The sequence below is a fragment of the Cervus elaphus genome, chromosome 12, assembly GCF_910594005.1.
Source record: "Cervus elaphus chromosome 12, mCerEla1.1, whole genome shotgun sequence".
Classification (NCBI taxonomy): domain Eukaryota; kingdom Metazoa; phylum Chordata; class Mammalia; order Artiodactyla; family Cervidae; genus Cervus; species Cervus elaphus.
The window spans coordinates 80,004,558-80,028,649 of NC_057826.1; the positions used below are offsets into that span (position 1 = coordinate 80,004,558).

Consider the following 24,092-nt stretch of genomic DNA (forward strand, 5'->3'; position numbering starts at 1 on the left):
AGTTGCTCCACAAAATTTTTAGGTGATAACAGATTTCCTCCAAACAATATTATATCACTTCATATTTAAAGTGTGAAAAACCTTAAATCAGTATACTCCTTTTTCCCCACCCAAGCCCTTTATATTATTGTTGTCATACATTTCACTTCTACAAAAGTAATAAACCCCATAATACATTATTATTTTTGCTTTAAATAGTCAATTATATTTTAAAGAAAATAAATTATATTTATTTATATTTATTTAAAAATGAGAAAAAACTTTTAATATTTACTTATTTATTATTTCCAAAGGATTTTCTCTATCTAATTTTAAGGCTTGGAATAAACTTATAGGAGTTGAGACATGGTTTGGTAGAAGGCTACACACATAGATCAGTGGAGCACAGTAGAAACCAGAAATAGCCAACACATATATGGACAACTGATTCACAACAAAGATGCCGAGGTAATTCAATGGGGATAGGATAGTATTTTCAACAACTGCCTTAAAAAAAAGAAATCTTGACCTTTACCTCCTACTATATACAAAAATTAATTCTGAATGGATCATAGACATAAATGTAAGAGCTAAAACTTAAGGCTTCCAGAACAAAACACAGGAGAAAATCTTTATGTCTTTGGGTTGGGCAAAGATTTCTTAGATAGGGCATGAAAAAATAAACATTAAAAGAATAAGTTGATAAATGGGTTTGATCAAAATTAAAAACTTTTGCTCTTCAAAAGGCACTATTATGAAAATGAAAAGCAGGGTACAAAATGGAAGAAAATGTAAAATGTACATCTGATTTATGTTTGGAATATATAGAGAATTCTTAGCACTAAATGATAAGAAAACTCAATTAAAAATGGGCAAAAGATGTTAGTAAACATTTCATCAAAGAAGATAAATGAGTTGTCAATAAGTACATTAAAAGATGTTCAATGTCATTAATAATGAGGGAAATGCAAACTAAAGCCACATGGTTTACCACATGCCCATTAGAATGACTAAAACGTAAGAGACTGACTTTGTGAAGTGTTAGTATAAAAGAACCAGAAGTCTCAAATGCCACTGGGAACATAGTGGTATAACCAACTTTGGACAGCAGTTTGGCAGTTTCTTAAAAGTTAATCATACACCTACCATATGATCCAATCATTCCACACCTAGGCATTTACCCAAGAGAAATGAAAGCATATGTCCAGAGTCTTGCATAAATGTTCATGCAGCTTTATTTGTAATAGGCATTACCTGGTAACAACCCAATAGTTCATCAACAGGTGACTGGATAAACCAATTGTGATTTATCTATACAGTGAAATACTACTCACAATAAAGAAGGAAGTATTGGGCTTCCCTGGTGGCTCAGTGCTAAAGAATCCACTTGCCAATGCAGGAGACATAGATCCAATCCTTGGTCAGAGAAGATCCCACATGCTGCAGAGCAACTAAGCCTGTGTGCCACAACTACTGAGCCGGTGCTCTAGAGTTCATGCACCGCGACTACTGAAGCCAGGGCCCTAGAGCCTATGCTCTGCAAAAGGAGAAGCCCCTGGAATGAGAAGCCCGTGCACTGCAACTAGAGAGTAGCCCCCACTTGCTGCAACTAGAGAGGAGTCTGCACATCAACGAAAACCCAGTGCAGACAAAAATAAAAAGAAAGAAAACTACTGACACATAACAATATGGGTGAATCTTGAAATAATTATGCAGCTGTCAAAAAATAATACATATCATATGGTTCCACTTATACAAAACTCTAAAAGAAGCAAACTTACAGTGACAGAGAGATCAGTGGTTATCTGGGTAGGTGGGGAGAGGTGGGAGGAGGGACTGTAAAGAGGCACATGGAAACTTCTGGGGGTGACAAATGATAGTGATTTCACTGGTGTATAAATATGCCAAAACTTATCAAATGGTATACTTTAAATATATGCAATTTGTTGTCTGTTAATTATGCCTTAATAAAACTGTTTATAACATTTAATAACATGCTTTTTTGTGCCATTTACTATGCTGGTATACTGGTCTGTTAGTTGTTCAGTCCTGTCTGACTCTGTGACCTCATGGACTGTAGCCCGCCAGGCTACTCCGTTCATGGAATTCTCCAGGCAAGAATACTGGAGTGGGTAGCCATTGCCTTCTTCAGGGGAACTTCCCAAGCCAGGGATCCAAGTTTGGTCTCCTACATTGCAGGCAGATTCTTTACCATCTGAGCCACCAGGGAAGCCCATTTTTACCATTCTAGATACTGGGGAATAAAACAGTAAATAATGCCCCTCCATGAACTCACAGTGGAAAGGGAACATCCTTAGTTCTTGTTTGTCAGCTTCATCCTCTTTCTGCAGACTTACACGTGACAGGACTTCTAGCCACTGACACCTCAAGTCTCACATCTTGTTGTTCACATCACTGAGGATATAAGTGAGATACTGTCCTTCCTAAATTTTAATCCAAAAATTTCCCAGGACTTCTGAGTGGCCTCACTGGAGTCTAGAGAGCTCCCTTGAACAAAACAGGGCGAAAGGGTCTTGCAAGAAAGAAGTGGTCTGATTAGAGTCAAGTGGATCAGAGCATTTCTTAGGAGAAAGGGACAATACCAAGGAGACACACTGTTACCACTATAATTATTAACATGGAGACACTGGACATGTTTCCCAATCCATTCCCAACAGTGGGAAGATCAGGGACCTAGAAGCAACTTGGACATTCTGATACCAGCAACAGTGTTGCAGACTCTATCCCCTTTAAAACCAGAACCTAATAATCCTCCTTTAAAAAAATGTTTAAAAACTTTTTTATGTATTTATATTTTGGCTGCACTGGGTCTTCCTTGCTGCGCGTGGGCTTTCTCTAGTTGGGGCAAGTGGGGGCTACTCTCTGGTTGCGGTGCATGGGCTTCTCATTGCCGTGGCTTCTAGCTGCAGAGCATGGGCTCTCAGTGCTCTGGCTCAATACTTGTGGCCCATGGGCTCTAGCATGGCATGGGCTTACCTGTTCCACAGGATGTGGGATCTTCCGGGAGCAGGGATCAACTCTGTGTCACCTGCATTGCAAGGCAAATTCTTACCACTGGACCACCAAGGGAGTCCACTTTGTCTTGTGGAGGCCAGTCTCAACGTGTGGTCTCCAAACCTAGAGCACCATCATCACCTGAGAGTTTGTTAGAAATGCAAATTGTCAGCACCCCATGCCCCCAGGCCTACTGACTCTGAACCTCTGAGGGTGTGATGAGAAAACAGCTACTGTGAACTGTTATCTAAGCGTTTTACAGTATAACAACTGTTCTCACACTTAGACTCTGAACATTAAGATAAGGACTTGAGTTTAGGATCCCCACCATGAATTCCCACTTTACTTTTCCTGGGGCACCTTTTAAAATAACCACTTAAGAGTTGAGGCCGAGAAAAGTTAGTGACCCCTGCCCCAACCACCTTGTACAGAGTAAGTGCTTGCTACCCTGCTCTCTGTCTCCTGCTCCCTCATGTCCTGAGATGGAGAAGTGTCCTTCCTCCCACTCATCATTTCCCCCATCCCTGTTTCTGGAACTTGTTAAGTACTAAATCTTGTAACTTGACTTCCTTTGTGTGAATATATTGAAAGTGTGCTTTCAATCAAAACTATCCAGGATTTTCACTTCCTCAAAGTGGAGCTCAGATACTGAGGGAGCTGCCTGCTGCCCCTGTGTGGGTGGTTTTTGCCTCCTCAGTCACAGGTCATAATCTGCATTTCTTAGTTTAATAAGCCAGCTATGACCCCCTCAAGACAGTGGGGCCCGAAATCTGTGTTTTAAGTCTTCTTTGTCATTCTGCTATATACTTTTTTTTTTTTTTCAGGATTGCATTTGAACACTTGTTCTTAATTTTAGCTGCATATTGGCATCATCTGTGGATTCTTAAAACTGACGCTTGGATCACCCCTCCAGAGATTCTGAATTAATTGGTGCAGTCTAAGCACTGGGATTTTCTTAGAGTTCCCAGGTGACCTAATGCATATCAAAGTTTGAGAAGCAGGCATTATAGCACATTAAAGCACAACGCGCGGCTACACATGCTGGGCCTCACTCCAGATCAATTAAGTTGAAATCTCTGAAGATGGGAACCGGATATTTATCTATTTGCATATATGTATGTATAATATATAATATAGTATTATACAGTCCAGAGATTTTAACTACATATACATAATTATATATACATATATGTGCATGTGTGTGCTCCATCGTGTCTGACTCGTTTATATATATAAAATAAAGGGGGACACAGACTCCTATGTCTGTTTTAGTTGTGTCCATACTTGAGCAGGGATTAAAAGGGGCTTATATATTGACCCCTAAAGCCCATCTTTAACACAAGCTGTTAAGTTGCCCTGTCCTGTCCTAGCACTGGTCATCATAGTAGAGGTGGTACCCGAAGTGCCTTCTGAAGAAATGATGAGCAGCCCAAATTCCAGGCCAGGAGATGAGTCAATCTTATGCTAACCTCAGCAGACCTTGCCCAAGGATATTACTTCATCCTCAGACAAGATTCATGAATCTGAAGAGGGTCATCTTAGGAGACTGACTTCTTCAAGATGATAATAGCCACCCTCAGCATTTTCCCTTTGGAGTCAGTCCAAAAGATCTGGGTTCAAATTCCATTTGGTTTTATTACCTGCCAACTGAGGATATTGAATAAGTTGTTCTCCTTTCTGAGCCTTAGTCATCTTGCTTATGAAATGGAGTTTTGGTGACCAAGTAAAATTATGGGATATCCAATGTGGAAATGCCTTGTAAGCTGTGAAAAACTTTAGAAGGGTTTTAAATGAGCTCATGTTCTAGATGGGGAGATTGGATATGGAGATATGTTAAATTAACTCATCACACAAGGTTTGATAACAGTTTTTAATGACACAAAGAAAGGAAGCACTGAGAGCTGGTCATCCTTGGTAATCGCTGGAGTCTCTTTGGAATGGCAGAGTGGAAGGAGCGCTGGACTGAGATAGAGGAGTCTCAGATTCTGGGTCCAGCTATGTGACTCATCTATTCACTCATGAGCTAGTCACTAAATACCCTCTGAATGGCAAATACCATGTTAGGAACTGGAGAGTCAGCGGTGGATAAGTTGGTCATGGTTTCCTCCTCCTGGAAGTGTAGAAACTGAGCCAGGTGTGAGTCTAATGACCACACAAATAAATGTAAAATTCTAACTGTGATAAGCGATATCAAAAGAGGCAAATGGAGCAATGGGTGTATATTATACCAAGGCTTAATTGAGTTATGGAGCCCAGAAAAGTCTTCCTTAACAATGGACAGTTTTGTTTTGCACATTTTTGACTGAGGTATAATTTCAATGAATTTTGACAAATGCACACCCAGTGAAATCATCACCCACTTCAAGACATAGAAAGTTTCCATCAATGGAAAATTCCCACATGATCCTTTCCAGTCAGTCACCCAGGAAAACACTGAAACTGATTCAATTTCTATTAATATACATTAGTTTTGCCTACTGCAGAATTTTATATAAGTAGAATTATACAGTATATACTTTTTTGGGTCTCATTTCTCTCAGTATTACACTTCTGAATTCATCCATATAATTGCATGTATCATTCTTTTTTATTCTTTTTATTATTATTCTTTTATTAATCTTTTTTATTATTTCATTTTTAAAATTCTTTTTATTGCATGAGGTTCATTCTTTTTTAATTGGTGAATAGTACTCCATTGTATGAATATACCATAGTTTGTTTATCCAGTCACCCTGTTGATGAATATTTGGATTGTTTCTTGTTTTGGGTACTATGAATGAAGCTGCTATGAACATTCCTGTTTAAATTATTTTGTGAGAATATATTTTCTTTTTTTTAGGCAGTAGGGATACAAGAATAGAATTCCTGGTCACAGATTAGATATATATACTTCATGGGAAGCTGCCAAATAGTTCTCCAAAGTCGTTCTGCTATTTTTGTATGAATACCAGCAGTATATGTATGGGAGTTCCAGTTGCTTTATATCCCCACCAACACTTGGTACTGTTAGTTTTCAGAAAATTATTAAATTTGAATGTTTGTGAAGTGGTATCTCATTATGGTTTTAATTTTTCATATTAAGGAGGGATGATTTGAGGCTGACATCTGAAGGATGAGAAGTAGACCAGGTAAACAGGATGGGGGTTGAGCATTCTAGGCAAAGAGAACAGAATGTACAAAGGCTCTAAGGGAGCAGAGCAATCATAAAGAACAGAAAAGGAGTGGGGTGTAGGGTGAGGCTGGTGAGGGGAGTGATGGGAAGTATCAAACCATTCACTTTCAAGGGATCATGTGGGTCTGGGCCATGCAGACACCAGCAGTGAGCCACCAGAGTGAACTTCAAAAAAAAAAAAAGTCACACCAAAAAACTCAATAATGTCCTGGACTGCATAAATCCCTAGGAATTTCCCATTATTCTGGGAAGTAGAGAGGGAGGCTCATTATGACCAAAATTGAATTTCTTGTCTTCTTGGCAGAAAGGTGCTCAGAATGGATTAAATTTCGTTCAAAGGAGTGAAAGAAATGAGCATTTCTTGCATGTGACCATTGCAGTGGCAAATTCATGCTTACTTCAAATGAAAGAGTAGGATTTCTGGGTGGTGTTGAGTATGCATTTGAGGTTTGAGACCATGAATTTAAAATGATGTCATTCTCTATATGATTTTTTTTTCAGGCGACATTCAGCTGCTCAAGCACATAGTGTGAAACCTCATCTCAGAGTGTAGTGCTTAGCCAGGTTGTGGTTTTTCTAGGAAAGAATGGTGGAGATTAAGGTGAGTAAGGAAACAATTATAATGATGAATCTTGGGCTCTAAACTGGACCAGAAGGGAAGTGAAGAATGGACAACAGGAGTTTGTGGGATTAATGGATTAGTGGTCTCAATGAGATTGAAGAATGACAGCAAATGAGGTCCTAGAACATGGAACTGAAAAGATAGGAGAGTAAATGGAAAGTGAGATCTATTATATTTTCATATTCCAAAGATGGAGCCTTTTATGGATGATTAAAATGTTGAGGGTGTAACCTTGGAAGTGGTGGCTCAGTTGAGGTGGTTTTTGGAGATAAGAGACCAAGGTATTGACTAGATCATAAACATGAATACTGAACTCACCCGGAGTTCAATGATGGTGCTAACAGTTGGAAGGAGCAGGGGAAAAATTACTTTGGTGGGTCAGAAGATGACAGCAATCAAGATGGGCAGGGTAGTATATCTGAATGGAAAGAGCAAATCTTTGCAGAGAAAGGAGTAGGGAAACCATAAAGAAGTTCAATGTCAAACTTTATTAACACTGGCATCCTTCCAAAGACAATGAACCACACCAAAAACAAATCAACCAACCAACCAAGCAACCAAACCAGGAAAGCTTTTCAACTGGGAATGCTCTATCTTGCGATTAAGAGGTGCTATCAATACTGGAAAACCAGATCTCCAAGCAGTCCCTGGGTTGGGAAGATCCCCTGGAGAAGGGAAAGGCTAGCCACTCCAGTATTTTTGGCGTAGAGAATTCCATGGACTGTGGTCCATGGGGTCACAAAGAGTCAGACACGACTGAGCGACTTTCACTTCACTTCACTTCACTTCACTTCAAGCAGTCCCTGGAGGCCAGGAAAATGTGTTTTAGTCTGAGCACTGAGGACCTCTAAGTCTCTTATGAGATACTACAAGGAGTTCAGCCATCCTCCCACACACCTGCACATACCTGTAAAGAGAATGTTTACGTGTAATACAAACCTTAAAAAAGAGGAAAAAGTTAAATTCCTTGTTGTTCAGTAGCTCAGCTGTATCCAATTCTTTGTAACCCCACAGACTTCAGCATGCCAGGTTTCCCTGTCCTTCACTATCTCTCGGAATTTCCTCAGACTCATGTCCATCGAGTCGGTGATGCCATTCAACATCTCATCCTCTCTCGCCCTCTTCTCCTCCTGTCCTCCATCTTTCCCCAAATCAGAGTCTTTTCTAATTGAGTTGGCTCTTTGCATCAGGTACCCAAAGTATTGGAGCTTCAGCTTCAGCATCAGTCCTAGGTTCCTTTAAAAAAGGTACTGAGTTATAAGATTTTTTTTTTTTCCCCTAAAAGGAGGTCTGAAAGTACAGCTACTATCATGGGATTTGATGACATTTTCTTCTAGGTAAAAAGATTCCTCATAACTGCAGGTTTTTAGAGTTGATGGTAACACTGTACTTAAACATTTTCTTCCTGAATCACTTTTTGTAAGAAGCATGACATAGTAGGAAGAGCACAGGGCTGGAGTTAAAATTGTAGCAGCAGCAGCAATAACATTGATCATTATCACCAACATTTGAGTGTTTACATGAACCAGAAACTGATCTAAACATTGTACATAAATTTAGTCATTTACTGCTCTTAAATCATATGAATTAAGTATGTATCAATACTATTGTTAACATCATTTGACAGAAAAATAGGATCCAGCGGGACAGGTCACTTGTCCAAGTCACAGTTAGTAGATGGTGGTGGTAGTAGGGGGGTGGACTTGTTTTCCCTAACCAGCACAATCCAAGTTAGGCAAGAGAAAACACCTCTGAATCTCAGTAGCTTAAGTCAATAGGAACTGTCAGTTTGGCAGAAGGTCTGGGCTTTTCATGCTAACTTAGGAACCCAGGCTGACATAAGCTTCATTTTTGACACATGCCAGTGATCATGATCACTGATCTCCATGCAGGGAAGAGAGTATGCTCTGGTGTCTTCAACTGAAAAGAAATCCTTCTGCTTAAAAATGATGCATGTCACTTTCACTGGCCTGGTGGAAGCAAGTCACATGCCATTCCCGCTTCAAGAGGGAAAGGAAAGGCACCCCTGCTGTGTCCCTAGAAGGAGACAAACCAGATTTTTTTGGCAGTAATGATCACCAAAACCATTCAGATCCTGGGTAATTTATGCCTCTCTCAGCCTCAATGTCCCAACCCACTAAATGAGCACCATTATTTCGTAAGGATTCCTTGTTGTAAGTCTCCCCATCAGATGCAGATTTTGATGACGAGGCAGGATGGTTGCATACCATGAAAACTCCCATCAGTTGAAAGTCCTGGTCTCACCAGGAGCCCTGTAGCCCTCCATCCAAAGCTGTGTGCACAATGGCCTTTGTCCAAAGACACATGCCAAGCTTTTTATCACTCACTCACCTGAGGTCTTGAAGGATAATGCTTCATTTCAGTCAACAATACGCCATAGTTGTAGCTTGCTAGAAAGCTCAGGCTGGAACCACCAGGTGTCTGGTTCACACTGAAAGCTGGAAACCACTTTGGCTTGAGTGAAGGTCATGGTGAATGCTCCTTCTTCCAGATTTTTCAAGTTTTCACTTCAAATTGAGTCAGGTCACCAGGACTGCTTACTTGGCCCCTCTTAGTTTCATTCCACAGACATTCCCTCGGATGTCTGCTCTGAGTCAGGGATGAGCTAAGACCCAGAAACTCCTTTAGCAACCAAGGACTGATGATGCTCTGGTTGTACCAAAAATACCCTTAAAAAGGGCATTCCGCAAACTTCCATGCAAACAGTAGCGACACTGCCAGAGCACCCAGCTGGCTCCTTTCCAATGGGTGTGTAGTCATTTGTCCTCTTCCTCGCTCTTCTAATAAGCTAGGTTGTGAACTTCGTGATAGTAGGGACCACTTTTTCAGGTAGGTTTCACATCGAATGTGAAAAGCCGGCACACAGTAAGTACTCAATAAATGTTTGCTGCACAAAAATACTTCCGAAGATTTTTCGTATAGTTAATACATGTTGACTTCCTTGTAGAATTTAGTGCCCAAACTGTCTAACGAGCAATTAGTCTAGTTGATTTTCAGGCCTGAGATTCTAGGTAGTTAAAATAAGGCCAAAATGGGGGCGGGGGAATAGAAGGGCGAGGAAAAGGAGGACATTTCACACAGAGGGCGATGTAGAAGCAGTAAAGCACAAGGTAATACCAGGCACGGGGAGTGCGCCATTTAGCCTAGAAGGTTAATACAGGGGGTTAAAGTGGGAGGCTGAAGCCAGATGCCAGGAATGGGTCTAAGGTTAAAGTCCAGAAGGAAGAAATAATAGAAGTTTGATAGGGAACAATAAGAGTAAGGCTTAAAAGAGTCGGTGGTGCATTAAATTTTGCAGCCAAGAGCGCCAACTAATGAAAGGCAGGATGGGCGGAGGAAATATACTCTCAAAGCTTCCTCTTATTTATGGGAGCTCCAACTTCACAGAGGAATCAGCAAAACACAGACCTCTCGGTTCCCCAGGGCCAAGAAAGCCGGAGGAGCCCCGCCTCGAACCGTCACGTGGCCAGAAGCGCCCTTGGCACGTGACCCACCTCGCGCTAGGCCAATCAGCCTCTGCAGGGGCGGGGACGCGGAGTCCGAGGGGCGGGGACGCGGAGTCCGAGGGGCGGGAGGATCGAGTGAACCTGCCTCTTCTCGCGAGCCTTGATGCTGTCGCTCCTCAGCCGCCCACGGCCCGGAGCGAAGGTCTCGCGAGGCTTGGGCGCTGCGGCGGTAGGAGGAGGACGGGGAAGGACGGAGCCCTGCCACGGCTGCCTCCCTCGCTCTCTCCCTCGCGCACTCGCCCGCCCCCTCCCTCCCTCCCCTCCCTTCCCCGGCCCCGGCTCCGGCCCCGGCCCATTCGCCGCTCCGTCTTCTGCAGGGAGGATGTCGGGCTCGTCGCTCCCCAGTGCCCTGGCCCTCTCGCTGTTGCTGGTTTCTGGCTCCCTCCTCCCAGGGCCAGGCGCCGCTCAGAACGGTAAGCGGGGCGCCGGGGGCCGGCCGGGCGGGGGCTGAGGGACGGTGGCGGCCGGAGAGGGCATTTCGGGGCCGGAGGAGGTGGCGGAGTCCGGGGAAGGGGGCTCGTCGGAGTCTGAGGTGCTGCGGGCCCGACAGGACCAAATGCCGGTCGCGAGTTCGAAGAGGCGCGCGGGTGTGAGAACCGGAGGCGCCTGTCCGAGAGGTGGGGGCGTCCGATAAGAGCTTGAGGTGTTGCTGGTTTAGAGGCTCCATATCTTGGGGCTCGTCGCTCCGAGTCGGGGAGGGGTGCCCGAAGAAGCCTACCTGAGGAGCTGGAGTAGCGGGGGCGGATAAGGAAGGGGTGCAGCGTTTATAGAAGGCTGCACGAGACAAACATTTGTGTTTAAGGTGACAGATAGTGGTATTAGGCTCCACAGATGAACGGGGGTCCCAGGCGCTGGGGTCGTCCAAGGTTCTTCTGGGGCCCTGTAAGACTGGTGACATCCTTAAAAAAAATAAGAGACGTTGGGGGAAGGGAGTCCTGAAGAACACTGAGGAGAGTACTAGAGCCCTAAGGCGGGGGTAAGGAATCCGGGAGCCTTGGCTGTGGAGGTGGAGGGAAGGTGGGTGGCAAGCCGAGGTAGTGGGTTGACTGCAGTAGGGGATCTGGAAAGAGGAGCAGCAGAAGCTCTAAACGAAGTGGGGGAAGAGGGCTGGGTTTGCTGAGGAGGGTGGAGTGTTGGGCATTCTAGGGTAGTGGTTGGGAGAGCAAAAAGGAGTTTCTAAATAAGGAGAGGAGAAACGAGCAGAGGATGGGGAGAAAGGGTTGAAACTGGGGTAGGGGGAATTATTTGTTAGAGAAATAAGGGTGCCTGACTATAGAAATGGAAGTGGGGGAAGACAGAAAATAAGGGAAGGGAGTAAAATGCAGGAAGCCGGGGGTGTAATGTTGGTTTGCAGTGTGGAGGATATATTAGGGAAGGGAGGAGCTGAGTTTTGGCAAGTGCTGTATGATATTGGTTGGGCCTTTCACACAGCTGAAACTGCAGTGGTGGGATTGAGGGCCGGCACTGGAGAGAGGGAGATGGAGGGAAATGTGTTTTTAAGATCGAAAAGTTTCAAAAACTGAAGAGACATTATTTCTGAGGAACATAAAAGTAGTCCCTGGGATGTGTTCAGGGTACGATGGAAAGGAGATAATTGAACTGGGTTTTGAACTGAAATTCTTTAGAGAAGATGGAGACGTGGTGGGGAAGCATGGTGATGGAGGATCTAGACAAAAAAGATTCTGATTGTTAAAGGTATGTGTTAAAATTCAGCTGCTGAATCGATCTTTTAGAGATGAGAGAAGTATTGTGAACAGTTTCTGCCCTTGTGGAGAGAGCCTTTAAGAGATTTCAAAAATATTTTTCTAGGAAAAAAAATTATGAGGTTGAACTCATTCATGACTTTACTGGAGAGTGAACTGTAAATTCTTTTTGCTAATTCTTTGGTGTTTCTTTATTGTTATGCTAGAACAGTTTAAAATTACTCTTGTTGGAAGAGCTTAAATTAAAATGGCTTTCATTAAAAAATAAAATCAATGATAAAGCTAATGGAGTTAACCATTCTAAGGAGAATGCAGGCTTAAAATGCTGAAGGTTACAATGAAAATATATTCCTAAAGATCAAAAAAGCATCAGTTAAATGTAAGTGTTTGTTGCACCAAATCATACAAATAAAATCTTATGTATGCTTCATGGCTTCCAATGATCACTGCAGGGGTCAGGAAGGAAACATTTTTCCTATTTCTAGCATTGAATATGTGAAGCATATTGGGTATTTTCCCCGTTTTCCTTCAAAGCATGAGGCCACTGTGGAAGGCAAGGTAGAGTTAAGACAAAACTGATTTGTCTTATCAGTTTTTAGTCTGTGTTAACAATAATTTCAGCTATTCAATTTGTGGGAAAAGCAAGGTTTCATTAGGCACAATAGCTGAGAGATTTTTGATCTTAACATGTTTAATCTCTGTACTGGCACACAGCTTCTTAGAAAATTTATAATACAGTGAAATTGTAGTTTCTTAGCAACTAAAGCAAGGCTTTTGCATAGGCCTACAAAGACTCATCTGGTTATTCTCAGTGATATGTGTTCTAAATACAGCATAGTGCAGCCTTTTCCTTGAAATGAGCTTGAATTCAGTCACGTGACTGGTGAAGTGAAGCTGAGCTTGTAGTTGACCCAAATGAATGTAAATTTAATTCAAGAAAAGAAAGGCTGTATTTTGAGTTTGAGTCCATAGAGGTGAGGATGCCATTTTATAGCTTTTTATGACATGTCTGTAAGATTAAAGTTTTCTGTTGGTAATAGCTCTTCAGTAGTCTGACCTCATGTCTTGGGGTTTGTATTTTCTTATAGTGTTTCAGAAGTCGATATTGTATTCTAGACGATCTTGAAAAGTTGGATTATCCATTTAAAATGATGACTTTAAAAAAGAACCTCCCCAAACCAAAGTATTTCTGGTTTAAGTGTGTGGTAGTTTAGATTGAGTATAGATGTTTTTCAAAAGGTCTGTTTCAGTATTCCTAAAGTGAAGAAAAAGTGAAGAATTTTAATTAGATGACCCTTAAGGTCTCCCCTAGCTGTGATACATTACCAGAGAGATTCAGGGCTTTTCATTCAGATAGAATTTGTTTCCCATCCAGATATTTAGACTTGTAGGATCATAGTTAGTTTCAAGTAAAATGCTTATTTAAGGTGTCATTTTAAAGGAAAAAACCTGTCCTAAAAAATAAACTTCCTGGTAAGACTTTGAAAGCTTTAGACTGAAATTAAAATTGAGTTTAGTGTAAACCAGGCAGTATTATATGATGGTCAAGAGCACAGACTTTGGATCCTGATAGACCTGGGTTTGAGCCCCATCTCTTGGACTGACTGACCTTGAGTAATATGCTTAATACTTCTAAGTCTCAGTTTTATCATCTGTAAAATGGGGTTTATAATAATCCACTCCCCTAGGGATGATATGAGAATTAAATGAAACAGTCTTAAAGCACTTAGATTTCTGCCTGGCATATAATTAGTTTTGGGGAGTAAAGTTTTACTATATGTAACACTTGTTACTATATGTAACATATGTTACTATATGTAACATATGCTACATTACTATATGTAGCATAACAGTACTATATGTACTAAGTGTAGCATAACAGTACTATATGTACTGTTTGCTTAATATAGTGAGTAAATGTTAGCTACTTACTATTATTATCCTTTAGAAATGCTATTTTTAATTACTTAATTTACTTTGTGTATATATTGAGCTTTGTTAATGCTGCTCACTGTCATCTTGAGTAAAGTTAAATAGGGCATTTGAAGGCCCCAGATTTGTGCTTTTTGCTTATGTAACTTTTTTTAGAAAAGTGACCAGCTGTGTTGCGTCTGCATTTGTAGATTCTGGTGAGGAAGTTCATATTTCCATTTCATTGTCTGGGAGATTTCATGTTTTTGTTTTGTTTCAGTGAACTGAATATCTTGTTGTGAATAAGAGAAATAGAATGTAGTGCCTGGACCACAGTGAAGTGTTGGAGGTGTTAGCTGATGAGTGCATGTGAAGTGTAAAAATGTAATATATTTATATTGAAAATATAAAAATAAATAACACTGTTTAGTGGGAGAAAATGAATCTAATGAATTTTATTAATGATCTAAATTTTAAGAAACGGTTTTGCTTGGATGCTACTAGATAGTTGTGAACATTGTGCTTTGTAAAAATGCCAGTATTTGCATGAGATGATTCATGACTCTTTTTCTTTTCTGTCGAGTGCTGTTTGCTTCAGTGGTTTGGCAGTTTTCTCTCCTTGAGTATGTTTTTAGACATTTGCTGTTGATTGTGCATCTCTCCTTTGCGTGAACTAAAATGAGCAATGGAAGACATGGTATCTATGGCAGCTGTGGCACAAATGACATGCCAAATATCAAGCAACAAATCTTAACGTAATTAGTCCAAAAAAAGATTTTAAATGACCAGAAGAAATTGTTTGCCTTGAAATTCATTAGCATTTCCTAAGGAGATCACAAGCCTCCAGACTCTCATGCAACTGACAACAGTGTCACTACTGATGTAATGAAGCACCCAGGCACGAGAAACTGGTCAGGGGACCAGGGTGGAAAGGCCATGTTACAACATCAGGATCTGTTTCTGGGCTGTTAGTCTTTGCTTTTCAGGGTTCCTGGATTCAAATTAGAAAAGAGATGCAGGTAGGTTTTTGTGTTGCCTGACACAACAGAGCTTACCCTGTTAGTATATCATGGTTTAAAACAACAAAAGACAATAAAAGCCTTTACATGTAAATGCGCCCCACAGTCCAAACATTTGGCATAAATTAAGATTGAAGTTCATTACAGGTCTGATTTTGTGTGAGTCATACAGATCCTCATGAAAAATTAGACTGTTTTGTCTTAAAGTAATTCCTTGATTTTTCTCATTAATACAATTTTGATGGGAAACATTTTCTCCTGTGGAGTATACATTTAGACATTAATAAAAGGCAAAATGTCATTGTGTTGTCTTTATTCATATTTTTAAAATAAATATCTAACGGGGCTGCAAAGATAACCAGATATGATTAGAAAAGTGCTCTGGCAGTTTGGACATTGGACATTGTTTTTCATTTATTTAGTTTGAGCTGTTTTTTCAAAGTTAAGATATTTCATATTTAAAATCTGAAATTTTTGCTGGGTCTATGTAAAGGTGTTTTTACAAGACAATTTGGGAAAAAGATAAGGTGTTCATATCTGTACAAATGAAGCATGTAGAAAAATGATTGGGATATCACACAGGAGATGTTCAATGAAAGCTTGAATAAAATTTTGCGAAGAAATTTTGGAAAAGAGAATTCTGTGAAAAAGTGTCTGAGGCAGTCTCTTATACTGTTTACAGTGAGTACATTCTGGACAGGATCAGAGGTAGAGAATGAAGTTCTGCGAGAAAAAGAAGAAAGGCTGTAGTTCTAGTACAAGGAAGAAACAGGAAGCAAGAATGAGAAATGAATCTTCCTTTGATGAGCATCTGGATAAATAGAATCTGTCAGAAAAGACCAAGGTCCTCTGGAGTAAATCCATACATCAAAATTAAAATATGTAATGATGAAAAATCATCTCCTGGGAACAGTTGGCCTTGCTTTCAGTGTGCCTCTTTAAACAAAACACTGTCGTTTTACACGATTTTTTATAAATGCCATTGATGATATGGAGCTTAATTTTAAGCACCTTAGATAATGCATTTTTAAATTGTGAGGTTTTGATGGATTTTTTTTCCCCTGAATTCCTAATTTTAGTTGATAAGGATTAGCTTTGTAAAGGCAGGAAACCTCTCCAGTAAAACTAGTTGAAAATAAACTATTACATTCTATAAGCTTATATATAGAAAAGTAAACTTCTCACTGAATTTAAAGTAAAATATTGTAGTGATCCTATGTAAAAGCATTATTCCAGAGGTATTGATGTGTACATTAAAAAAGTTGAATACACAAGTAAATTTTATGTTTTTCAAGAGTTTATTCAAGAGTCAAGATTTGTACAATTCAGGTTTACTGTGTAATCTAAAATTGAAAGTAGGCCTAAGTTTTTATTGTTTTTGTATATATGCAAAGACATTATGTTTATTAGTCAAACCTAATTAACGTGAGGTTATTTTTTCCTTATCATTGAGAACTTTTAATTGGTCTATGTGGAAACGGGGTTTACTAAATATTTAAAGAGTTCCCCTAAGTATCTAGCTTATTTGCATACAGTAAGTTAGTAGTAGATTTATTTGATGTCCCTCAGACATCTACTGGTTTTTTGTTTTGTTTCTTGTTTCTGTTGTGTTTCAAATTAAAAAACCCAGTCTTACCTTTTCATTAAAGCTGTATTAAGTTCCTTGTACTAAAAAGTACTGAATGGTGTTCTTTTACCTTTCTGAAAACAATTATGGAATGTTTTAACACTAACCTTCTTTCCACATACTGAAACCTTACAGTATGGTAATGGTTTTTTGCAGAAGTATGTCAGTTTGGATGTGCTTTGCTTCCTTTTGCTTTGTCTTGATTTATATCATTGTTACACCCAAGTATTGCTTCAAATTAACTAGACAGCGAAACATAATGAAATGATTTGAAGTCACTCTGAAGGTGTCAGGATTCTATATGTGAGACTATTATTAGAAAGCATTAAGTTCTAATCTGTACCAATAGTTTTAATCAATTTCAAATGTATACTCATAATCTAGAAGTGATTAAATATAAAATACAAGACAGTGTCAAGTCCTTTCTGATAGAATACTAACAAGGCAAAATGTTTCATATGCAGTAGAGAGTGTGCTTGCATATATAAATTATGTCACTGTTTTTTTGCTAATGACAGTATTTGTAAACCACTAGACTAGGTGATGTCTAAATTCCCTTCTGGTTCTAAAATCACACAGTTCTATTAACCTTACAGTTTAGAAGGCCTAGAGAGAGAATGCTTTGTTTTAATGAAGTTTAGAAATTTAACTTTTTTGATATTAAGGAAAACTGACTTTGAGGCATCCACTGTTTTGAAATCCAACTGCCTGTAAACCTATTTCAGATGACACTTGTAGTTCATGTTTCAGTGACGGCAGAATGGTGTCTGTTATAGAGATCTCATATTAAACTTGCTGGGAAAATTGCCAGTCTGAATGAAACAATTAAGAAATGAAAATCACTCCCTGGTAGGTAGATATCTTGTGTTTTTTCTGTTGGTTGAAAAGTAGTTGACTATTGAAGAGGCAATGAAAAGACAGTGAAGCACACTTAACTAATTGTATTTTTATGTTATCATTTGAGGAGCTTTGCTTTCTGTTTTTGAATTAATTTCTCCTGTCCCTTATGCATTTTTTAAAGGCCTTTAAATCTGTTCATTATAGTTGAATGGGGAAACCCAAGCATTACTTGAATTAAGTCTGAGGAAGTTTTTAGATTGATATTCCTTAGAATCAGAGTGTCAAAGTCTCAGATTACAAATTTATTCATTATTTTACTATAAATTGGTTAGGTCCATTTCCTATTTTTTCTTTTTCACATTTTTGTCAGAATTTCAAACTTCAAAAAGTAGAATGAATAATGTAGTAAACTTCCATATAGTCATCATCTAGTGTCAGTAGTTATCAGCCACATCCTTGCTGCTGAATAATTTAAAAATAACCTGAAAAATTAACATTACAAATTAAAATTTCCTAGATGTTGAAATGTAGTTAGGGATTAGCTTATATTAATAACATAGAAATAATTTGGTTTATATACAATCATGTTGTAATGACTTTAAAAATATAAAAGCTCATTGGAAGAAGACTTTCCAACTTTTGACCCAGATAAATAGGTCTTATTTGTGACTAAGTATATGCAGAAATATGTGATGTTTTGTGAAACAGTACCTTTCCTTACTCTGTAATGTATTTAAAGGAAATTATTGTTACGTTCTAAATTGATTTCATAATTTATTAACAGGCTCTGAGATTCATGTTTGAAAGACAGAGCATTGTCATGTATGGAGTAGTTTTGTTTTATTTACATATACCATGTACTGTGGAGCAATATGATTTTTATAAATATAATAAGGATTTTCACAAGGCATTTATTTATTTGTAATATCAACATGTACTGTTATTAGTCATTATTAGTAAAGAGAATACAGCATTGTTTAACAATACATTATCCATTACTTATATAATATTGATTCTTCCATCCCATTTGAATTTCCGAGAAAGGGAAGGCTATAATAATTTGAATATCCTAATCAAAGCACAAATTTTCCAGTATGTTTAGTTGTCCTTTCTTTTAAATTAGCGCTTATAGTCATTATTCCCTAGCCCTACCTTTGAGTTATTGGTTGAGTACAAGACTGGAATGCTGCTGTTTATTCCGAGTGGAATGCTTACTCTGATGCTGTTGTTTGAGACACATTTCTGGTGAGTACAGAATAACTTGAACACTGGCCAAGGGAAGGAAGGGAGAGGGGAAGCAGAACCATCACTGAAGAATTATTTGCCTTTCATGTGTAAGATACTAGAGTAGCAAGTTTATTTTCTTGTTTTTAGATATCACTGCTGCTTGAAGGAAAAAAAGGCAAGATGTCTTGTCCTGTGTTGGCAACTACTTGTGAAATAATTTTCAATCCATATTGAAAATGTTAAATGAAAATGTTAAATTTAATTTAGGATTTTTCAATTTTATAAGTTTAACAGGTTGGAAGCCATTGTGGACCAAGTGGAAAGAAATAGCTAAGCAGCTCCAGCATTGAAATTATATCATTAATCCTGACTCTCAAATAATTCATCAAGAAAGATGAACTAAGTGGCTTTAATGCAAACCAGAAAGGGCTGCTACCTGGAAAAGAGCAAGTATAAAGAGGTTTCAAGTGCAGTGAAATGTCATTGAATTACTCTTAGACAAATAAGATAATGATCACATATCAAAATTATGGTTTCTATTTTCTTACTAGGATTGAAGTCCAAATAATTTTCAACCCTTTCCAACCACATTTAGGAAAAGATGCAGATAGTTCTATGCTGATGGTAGCATAAGACTTAGGAGAAAAACCTGAAGGAGCTAAATTTAGGAAAAGGGAGCACCAGGGGGATGTGATTATCTATTAATACCTTCAAGGTAGCAGTGTAAATGAAGTAAGGGAATTAGGTAGTCTCCAAAGATGGATGGGCTGTATCAAAGAGCAGTGTCCTAGACCACTGGGAAGAAAAAGCATAGGTTTAGTATTAAGATGATTTAAATGCAACTAGCAGAATAGAGTTATTTGCACTCACTCATAATCAGAGCCATTATAAGTAGGGCAGAGAACGGGTTGATAGGGACCTCATAAAATAGAATATTTCTTTTTGTTATATCTAGTACTTGTTTAGGAGCCCAGTAGGAGAAAAAAATCTCTGGGAATGAAAAGGCAATGAGATGGATTTTGCAGAAAGGTTTTTGTTTTTTGGGTTTTTTTTTGACCATGCCCTTTGGCTTGGGGATGTCTCCTCCACCTGGAATTGAACCCAGGCCTTCTGTGGTGAAAATGCAGAGTCCTAACTCCTGGCATGCCAGGAAATTCCCTTTCCAGAAGTTTTTAAGGATCAGAAATTAGTTTGTTTTTAGCTTTAAATTTCTGTGGTTATGATTCAAGAAAAACAGTAGATTAATTTTGGAATCCATTAAAGTAGCTTTTAAGACCTGCCTGTAATACTTTAAACAGAATTCTGTTTATTATAACCTTCATAAGCAACTTCTTTTTGTTTAGTTATAAAAAATGGACACCGAAATTTTCCCAATGTCTGTTTAACACATAGAAGCATAAGCTTCGTAAGAGTTCATTCATTAGACTGGATGGAGCCTAGTAAAAGTTTAACCTTTGGCTCTTAGAATTTAGGTCCATTTTAGGTGTTAAGAAAGGCTTATCAGGAAATGAGCACTTCAGATTAATTCTTAAGGCTTCATCAGTCAAAATACTGCTGTGATAGAAACCCCAGCCTGTTTTATGAGTGGAGATGGTGCTGCAATACTTTGGTGGAGATGGGAGCTCATTTTAATTATCTTGAAGAGTGTAGGGTTGCCAGATCAAAATGCGGGATGCCCAGTTGTATTTGAATTTCAGCAAAATAATGAGGAATTTTTATTTGGCACATCTGGTGATCCTAGAAGAATGTCTTTTTTGCTATTTTTATCTTCTATTTAGAACTTAAACAATAGAAAAAAAGTGAAGTCGCTCAGTCATGTCCGATTCGTAGCGACCCCATGGACTGCAGCCTACCAGGCTCCTCCGTCCATGGGATTTTCCAGGCAAGAGTACTGGAGTGGGTTGCCATTTCCTTCTCCAGGGGATCTTCCATCTCGTAATTTGATAAGTTTTTGTGTATTAAAGCAGTGTTAGAGTAACTCAGTTGTGTCCAACTCTTTGCAGTTGCACAGACCAGAGATCCCCAGGCTCCTCTGTCGATGGAATTCTCCAGGCAAGAATCCTGGAGTAGATTGCTATTCTCTTCTCCAGGGGATCTTCCCGACCCAGAGATTGAACCTGGGTCTCCTGCATTGCAGGCTTTGAGCTACAGGAAAGACCTGTATTGTGTATTCAAAGAAACCTTTAAAAAGTAGATTTAATATGAGCAAAATCATGTTACATTGCAAATTCTGTATGCGTAAATGTAGTTTAGGATAGTATTATTTTATTGTTACATCACATTTCTATATATATGTTTTTTCAATTCTGCCATCTTATATTTGACAGAGTTTTTCATTTATTCTTTTAAAAATTAAAGCTATTTTAAGGTGAAGTTAGGGTCTCAGGCTGTTTTTTTTTTTTTCCTGCAGTTCCCCATTTCTCTCCTTACCTAAGTGAAAAGTGAAAGTCACTCAGTAGTGTCTGACTCTGTGACCCCATGGACTATATATGTAGTCCATGAAATTCTCCAGGCAGAGTGGGTAGCCTTTCCCTTCTCCAGGGGAACTTCCCAACCCAGGGATCAAACCCAGGTCTCCATCATTGCAGGTGGATTCTTTACCAGCTGAGCCACCAGGGAAGCCCAAGATTACTGGAGTGGGTAGTCTATCCCTTCTCCTGCAGATCTTCCTGACCCAGGAATGGAACCTGGGTCTCCTGCATTGCAGGCAGATTCTTTACTAGCTGAGCTACCAGGGAAGCCCCTCCTTAGCTAGAGTATTTTAAAATTTAGGACACTATTGTTTGAGGGTATATGATAAAGATGGGGCTCTTGGTTCAAGGATTGTCCTTTACAGTTTTTCCTTAGGGTCTTGGAACATATTTGCTTTCTTGTCTTGGAAGAAGAAAAGAAATGAATGAAGATATGACTGCCCACACCCTTTTCTTCTTAGTGGGTTCAGAATAATTTTAACTTGCTTAATTATAACCACCTGATTTAGAGAATCAGGGAACGTGTATGTGGGATGTAATTTCTTTATAGTTAAATTTCAGTACTAAGAAAAAATCATGGTTTCATGAGCTTTATTATAAAGTCTTTTGATTGGAGGTGTGTTGCTGTGTATTAGTCATTCAGTATAAGAGATCTACTTCCTGTCCTTTTGGTGTGGACTGGGGTGAGGTGGCTGTAAGAATGATAAGAATTGAACTGTGTACTAGCCTCCAGAGTTAATGATATTAAGTATTAAGTAGTATAAAGATCATCATAACTATTCTTACACATTTATTTGAAATATATTTAAGGCAGTTTAACAAAGTATTAAAAATAATCCATGGTTTTTATGAAACTAGAACATTAGTATATTTTAAATTTGATGCCTAAACTGAGTTGGAGACTGTAGTACTGGGTAAGTAAATTGATAATCTGTCACCGTTGTAAACGTGAAATGTAGATAAAACCTATTAGGTCGTCTTCTGGGACAGTGTAGTTGAATGGAAAAGGGTGCTCAATTTGGCAGTAGCTCTGGATTCTACTTCTGTTTAAATTCCTGTGGTTTCTCTTTTTAAAATTAGTGTAATACTTAATCTGTAGGGGTTTTATGAGATAAGATAGTAACATATGGAAAATGCTTTATAAGCTGCTTTACTGTAGAGAGTCATGTAGGGATAGCTTTGAACTATAAGGGTGGTACTTTTATGTTTACTTTTAATATGCTAACTTCAACTCTTGTAGTTCATAGGAAAGTGAAGAGGAAAATAAAGTTCTAGTGAGAAGGGCCAGATTATTTCAGGTTTGGTTATGATTCTATCATATCATAAAATATTTGTTTTTAGATGATTGTTACCAGACTAGCCTTTTCACTGAAGTATCCCCCTCTGCTAGGGAAGGTCAATATTGAATTTCTTATAATCCTTGATAGACTTCCCAGGTGGCGCAGTGGTAAAGAATCCTGCCATTGCAGTAGAGGCAAGAGACACAGGTTCAATCTTTGAGTCAGAAAGATAGCCTGGAGTAGGAAATGGCAACTCACTCTTGTATTCTGGCCTGGAAATTTTCCATGGACAGAGGAACCTGGCAGCTACAGTCCTTGTGGTTGCAAAGAGTTGGACATGACTGAGTGACTAAGCATAGAGCAGCCATCCTCACTTTACATAGTAACTTCATTCCTGGAAAATTGATAAAAACCGTGCAAGAATACTTTGTGGTGTATTTAGAAAAGAGATTCTAGGCTCAGACTAAGTGTTCATCTTGAATGGCGTTTGAAAGTTGTGTAGAAAAAGGGATAGTTCTTTGTTGTGTAAGACACTTTGTGGGATATTGAAGATCCCTGGTCCTGCTAAGTCACTTCAGTCGTGTCCGACCCTGTGCGACCCCATAGACAGCAGCCCACGAGGCTCCCCTGTCCCTGGTATTCTGAAGGCAAGAACACTGGAGTGGTTTGCCATTTCCATCTCCATCCCTGGTCCTAGCCCAGGCTATTAATGATATCCAAATTACTGTGTTAACCAAAAATACACCTTCAACTTTACATGCTTTGTAAAAGTCAGCAGCTTCAGTTGAGAACATCTCCGTTTTGTGCCTGCACTTAAGTATCCTCTGATAATGGGTTATAGTGCCTAGTTCCTGAGACAACCTCTGGTCAAAACCACACCTCTTCTAGGAATGGAAAGGCAAGGAGAGCAGCTCTTCACTTGTTTTTATTGTCTTTGTTGACATGTATTAAAGCAGGGATGCAAACTTGTTTACCATAGGAGCTAGGCAAGTACTGTTTGCTGAAGTGGAGAATATGATACATGCTTTGACTGAATACTGGACATTTAAAAGTACTGTGCGGGTCCTATAGTGTAGAACATGGAACTCTGCTCAATGTTATGTGGCATCCTGGATGGGAAGGGAGTTTGGGGGAGAATGGATACATATATATGTATGAACATGAACTCTGGTAAAGTCCGGGAGATAGTGAGGAACAGGGACACCTGGCTTGCTGCAGTCCATGGTGTTGCAAACAGTTGGGCGTAACTTAGTGACTGAACAACAGCATATGTATGGCTTAGTGGCTTTGCAGTTCACCTGAAACTATCACAACATTGTTAATTGGCTATACCCCAATACAAAATAAGTTTCTTTTTAAAAAAAAAATTCCATGGTTTTAAAAAATTAAAAAATACTGTGCTGGTCAAGTAAAACTGTCAGTGGCCCCCTGTTTTGCGTCCTCTTCACCAAAGAATTATGTTAACAGATTTTGGAGCCTAAGAGACTGGATTGGAGTCTTGATTTTTGCTAAGTCTCTTACTCTGTTTCCTCATCTGTTTATTTGGAGTAATACACACCTCACAGGTTAAAATGAAAGGCTTGCATAAATCAGCTAGCATGATAGCTGACAAAGGAATGTGCTTGATAAGATTTCCTGTCACTAATAGCCTTCAGTTATCTTGGTTTACTTTTAAAATTTTTATTTTTAATTGAAAGAT

The 24,092-nt window shown here is 39.1% G+C and overlaps 1 protein-coding gene across 6 annotated transcripts in view; it reads left to right on the plus strand.

The window, feature by feature from the left end:
- The first annotated feature begins 10,450 nt into the window (after positions 1-10,450).
- NPTN (neuroplastin) overlaps positions 10,451-24,092 on the plus strand; it is a 67,138-nt gene continuing 53,496 nt past the window's right edge. For all 6 annotated transcript variants that reach the window (XM_043919660.1, XM_043919662.1, XM_043919659.1 and 3 more), the window contains exon 1: positions 10,451-10,728. In XM_043919660.1, coding sequence (XP_043775595.1) covers positions 10,638-10,728 — 91 coding nt within the window. In that variant the 5' untranslated portion in view covers positions 10,451-10,637. The remainder of the gene's footprint in view (positions 10,729-24,092) is intronic.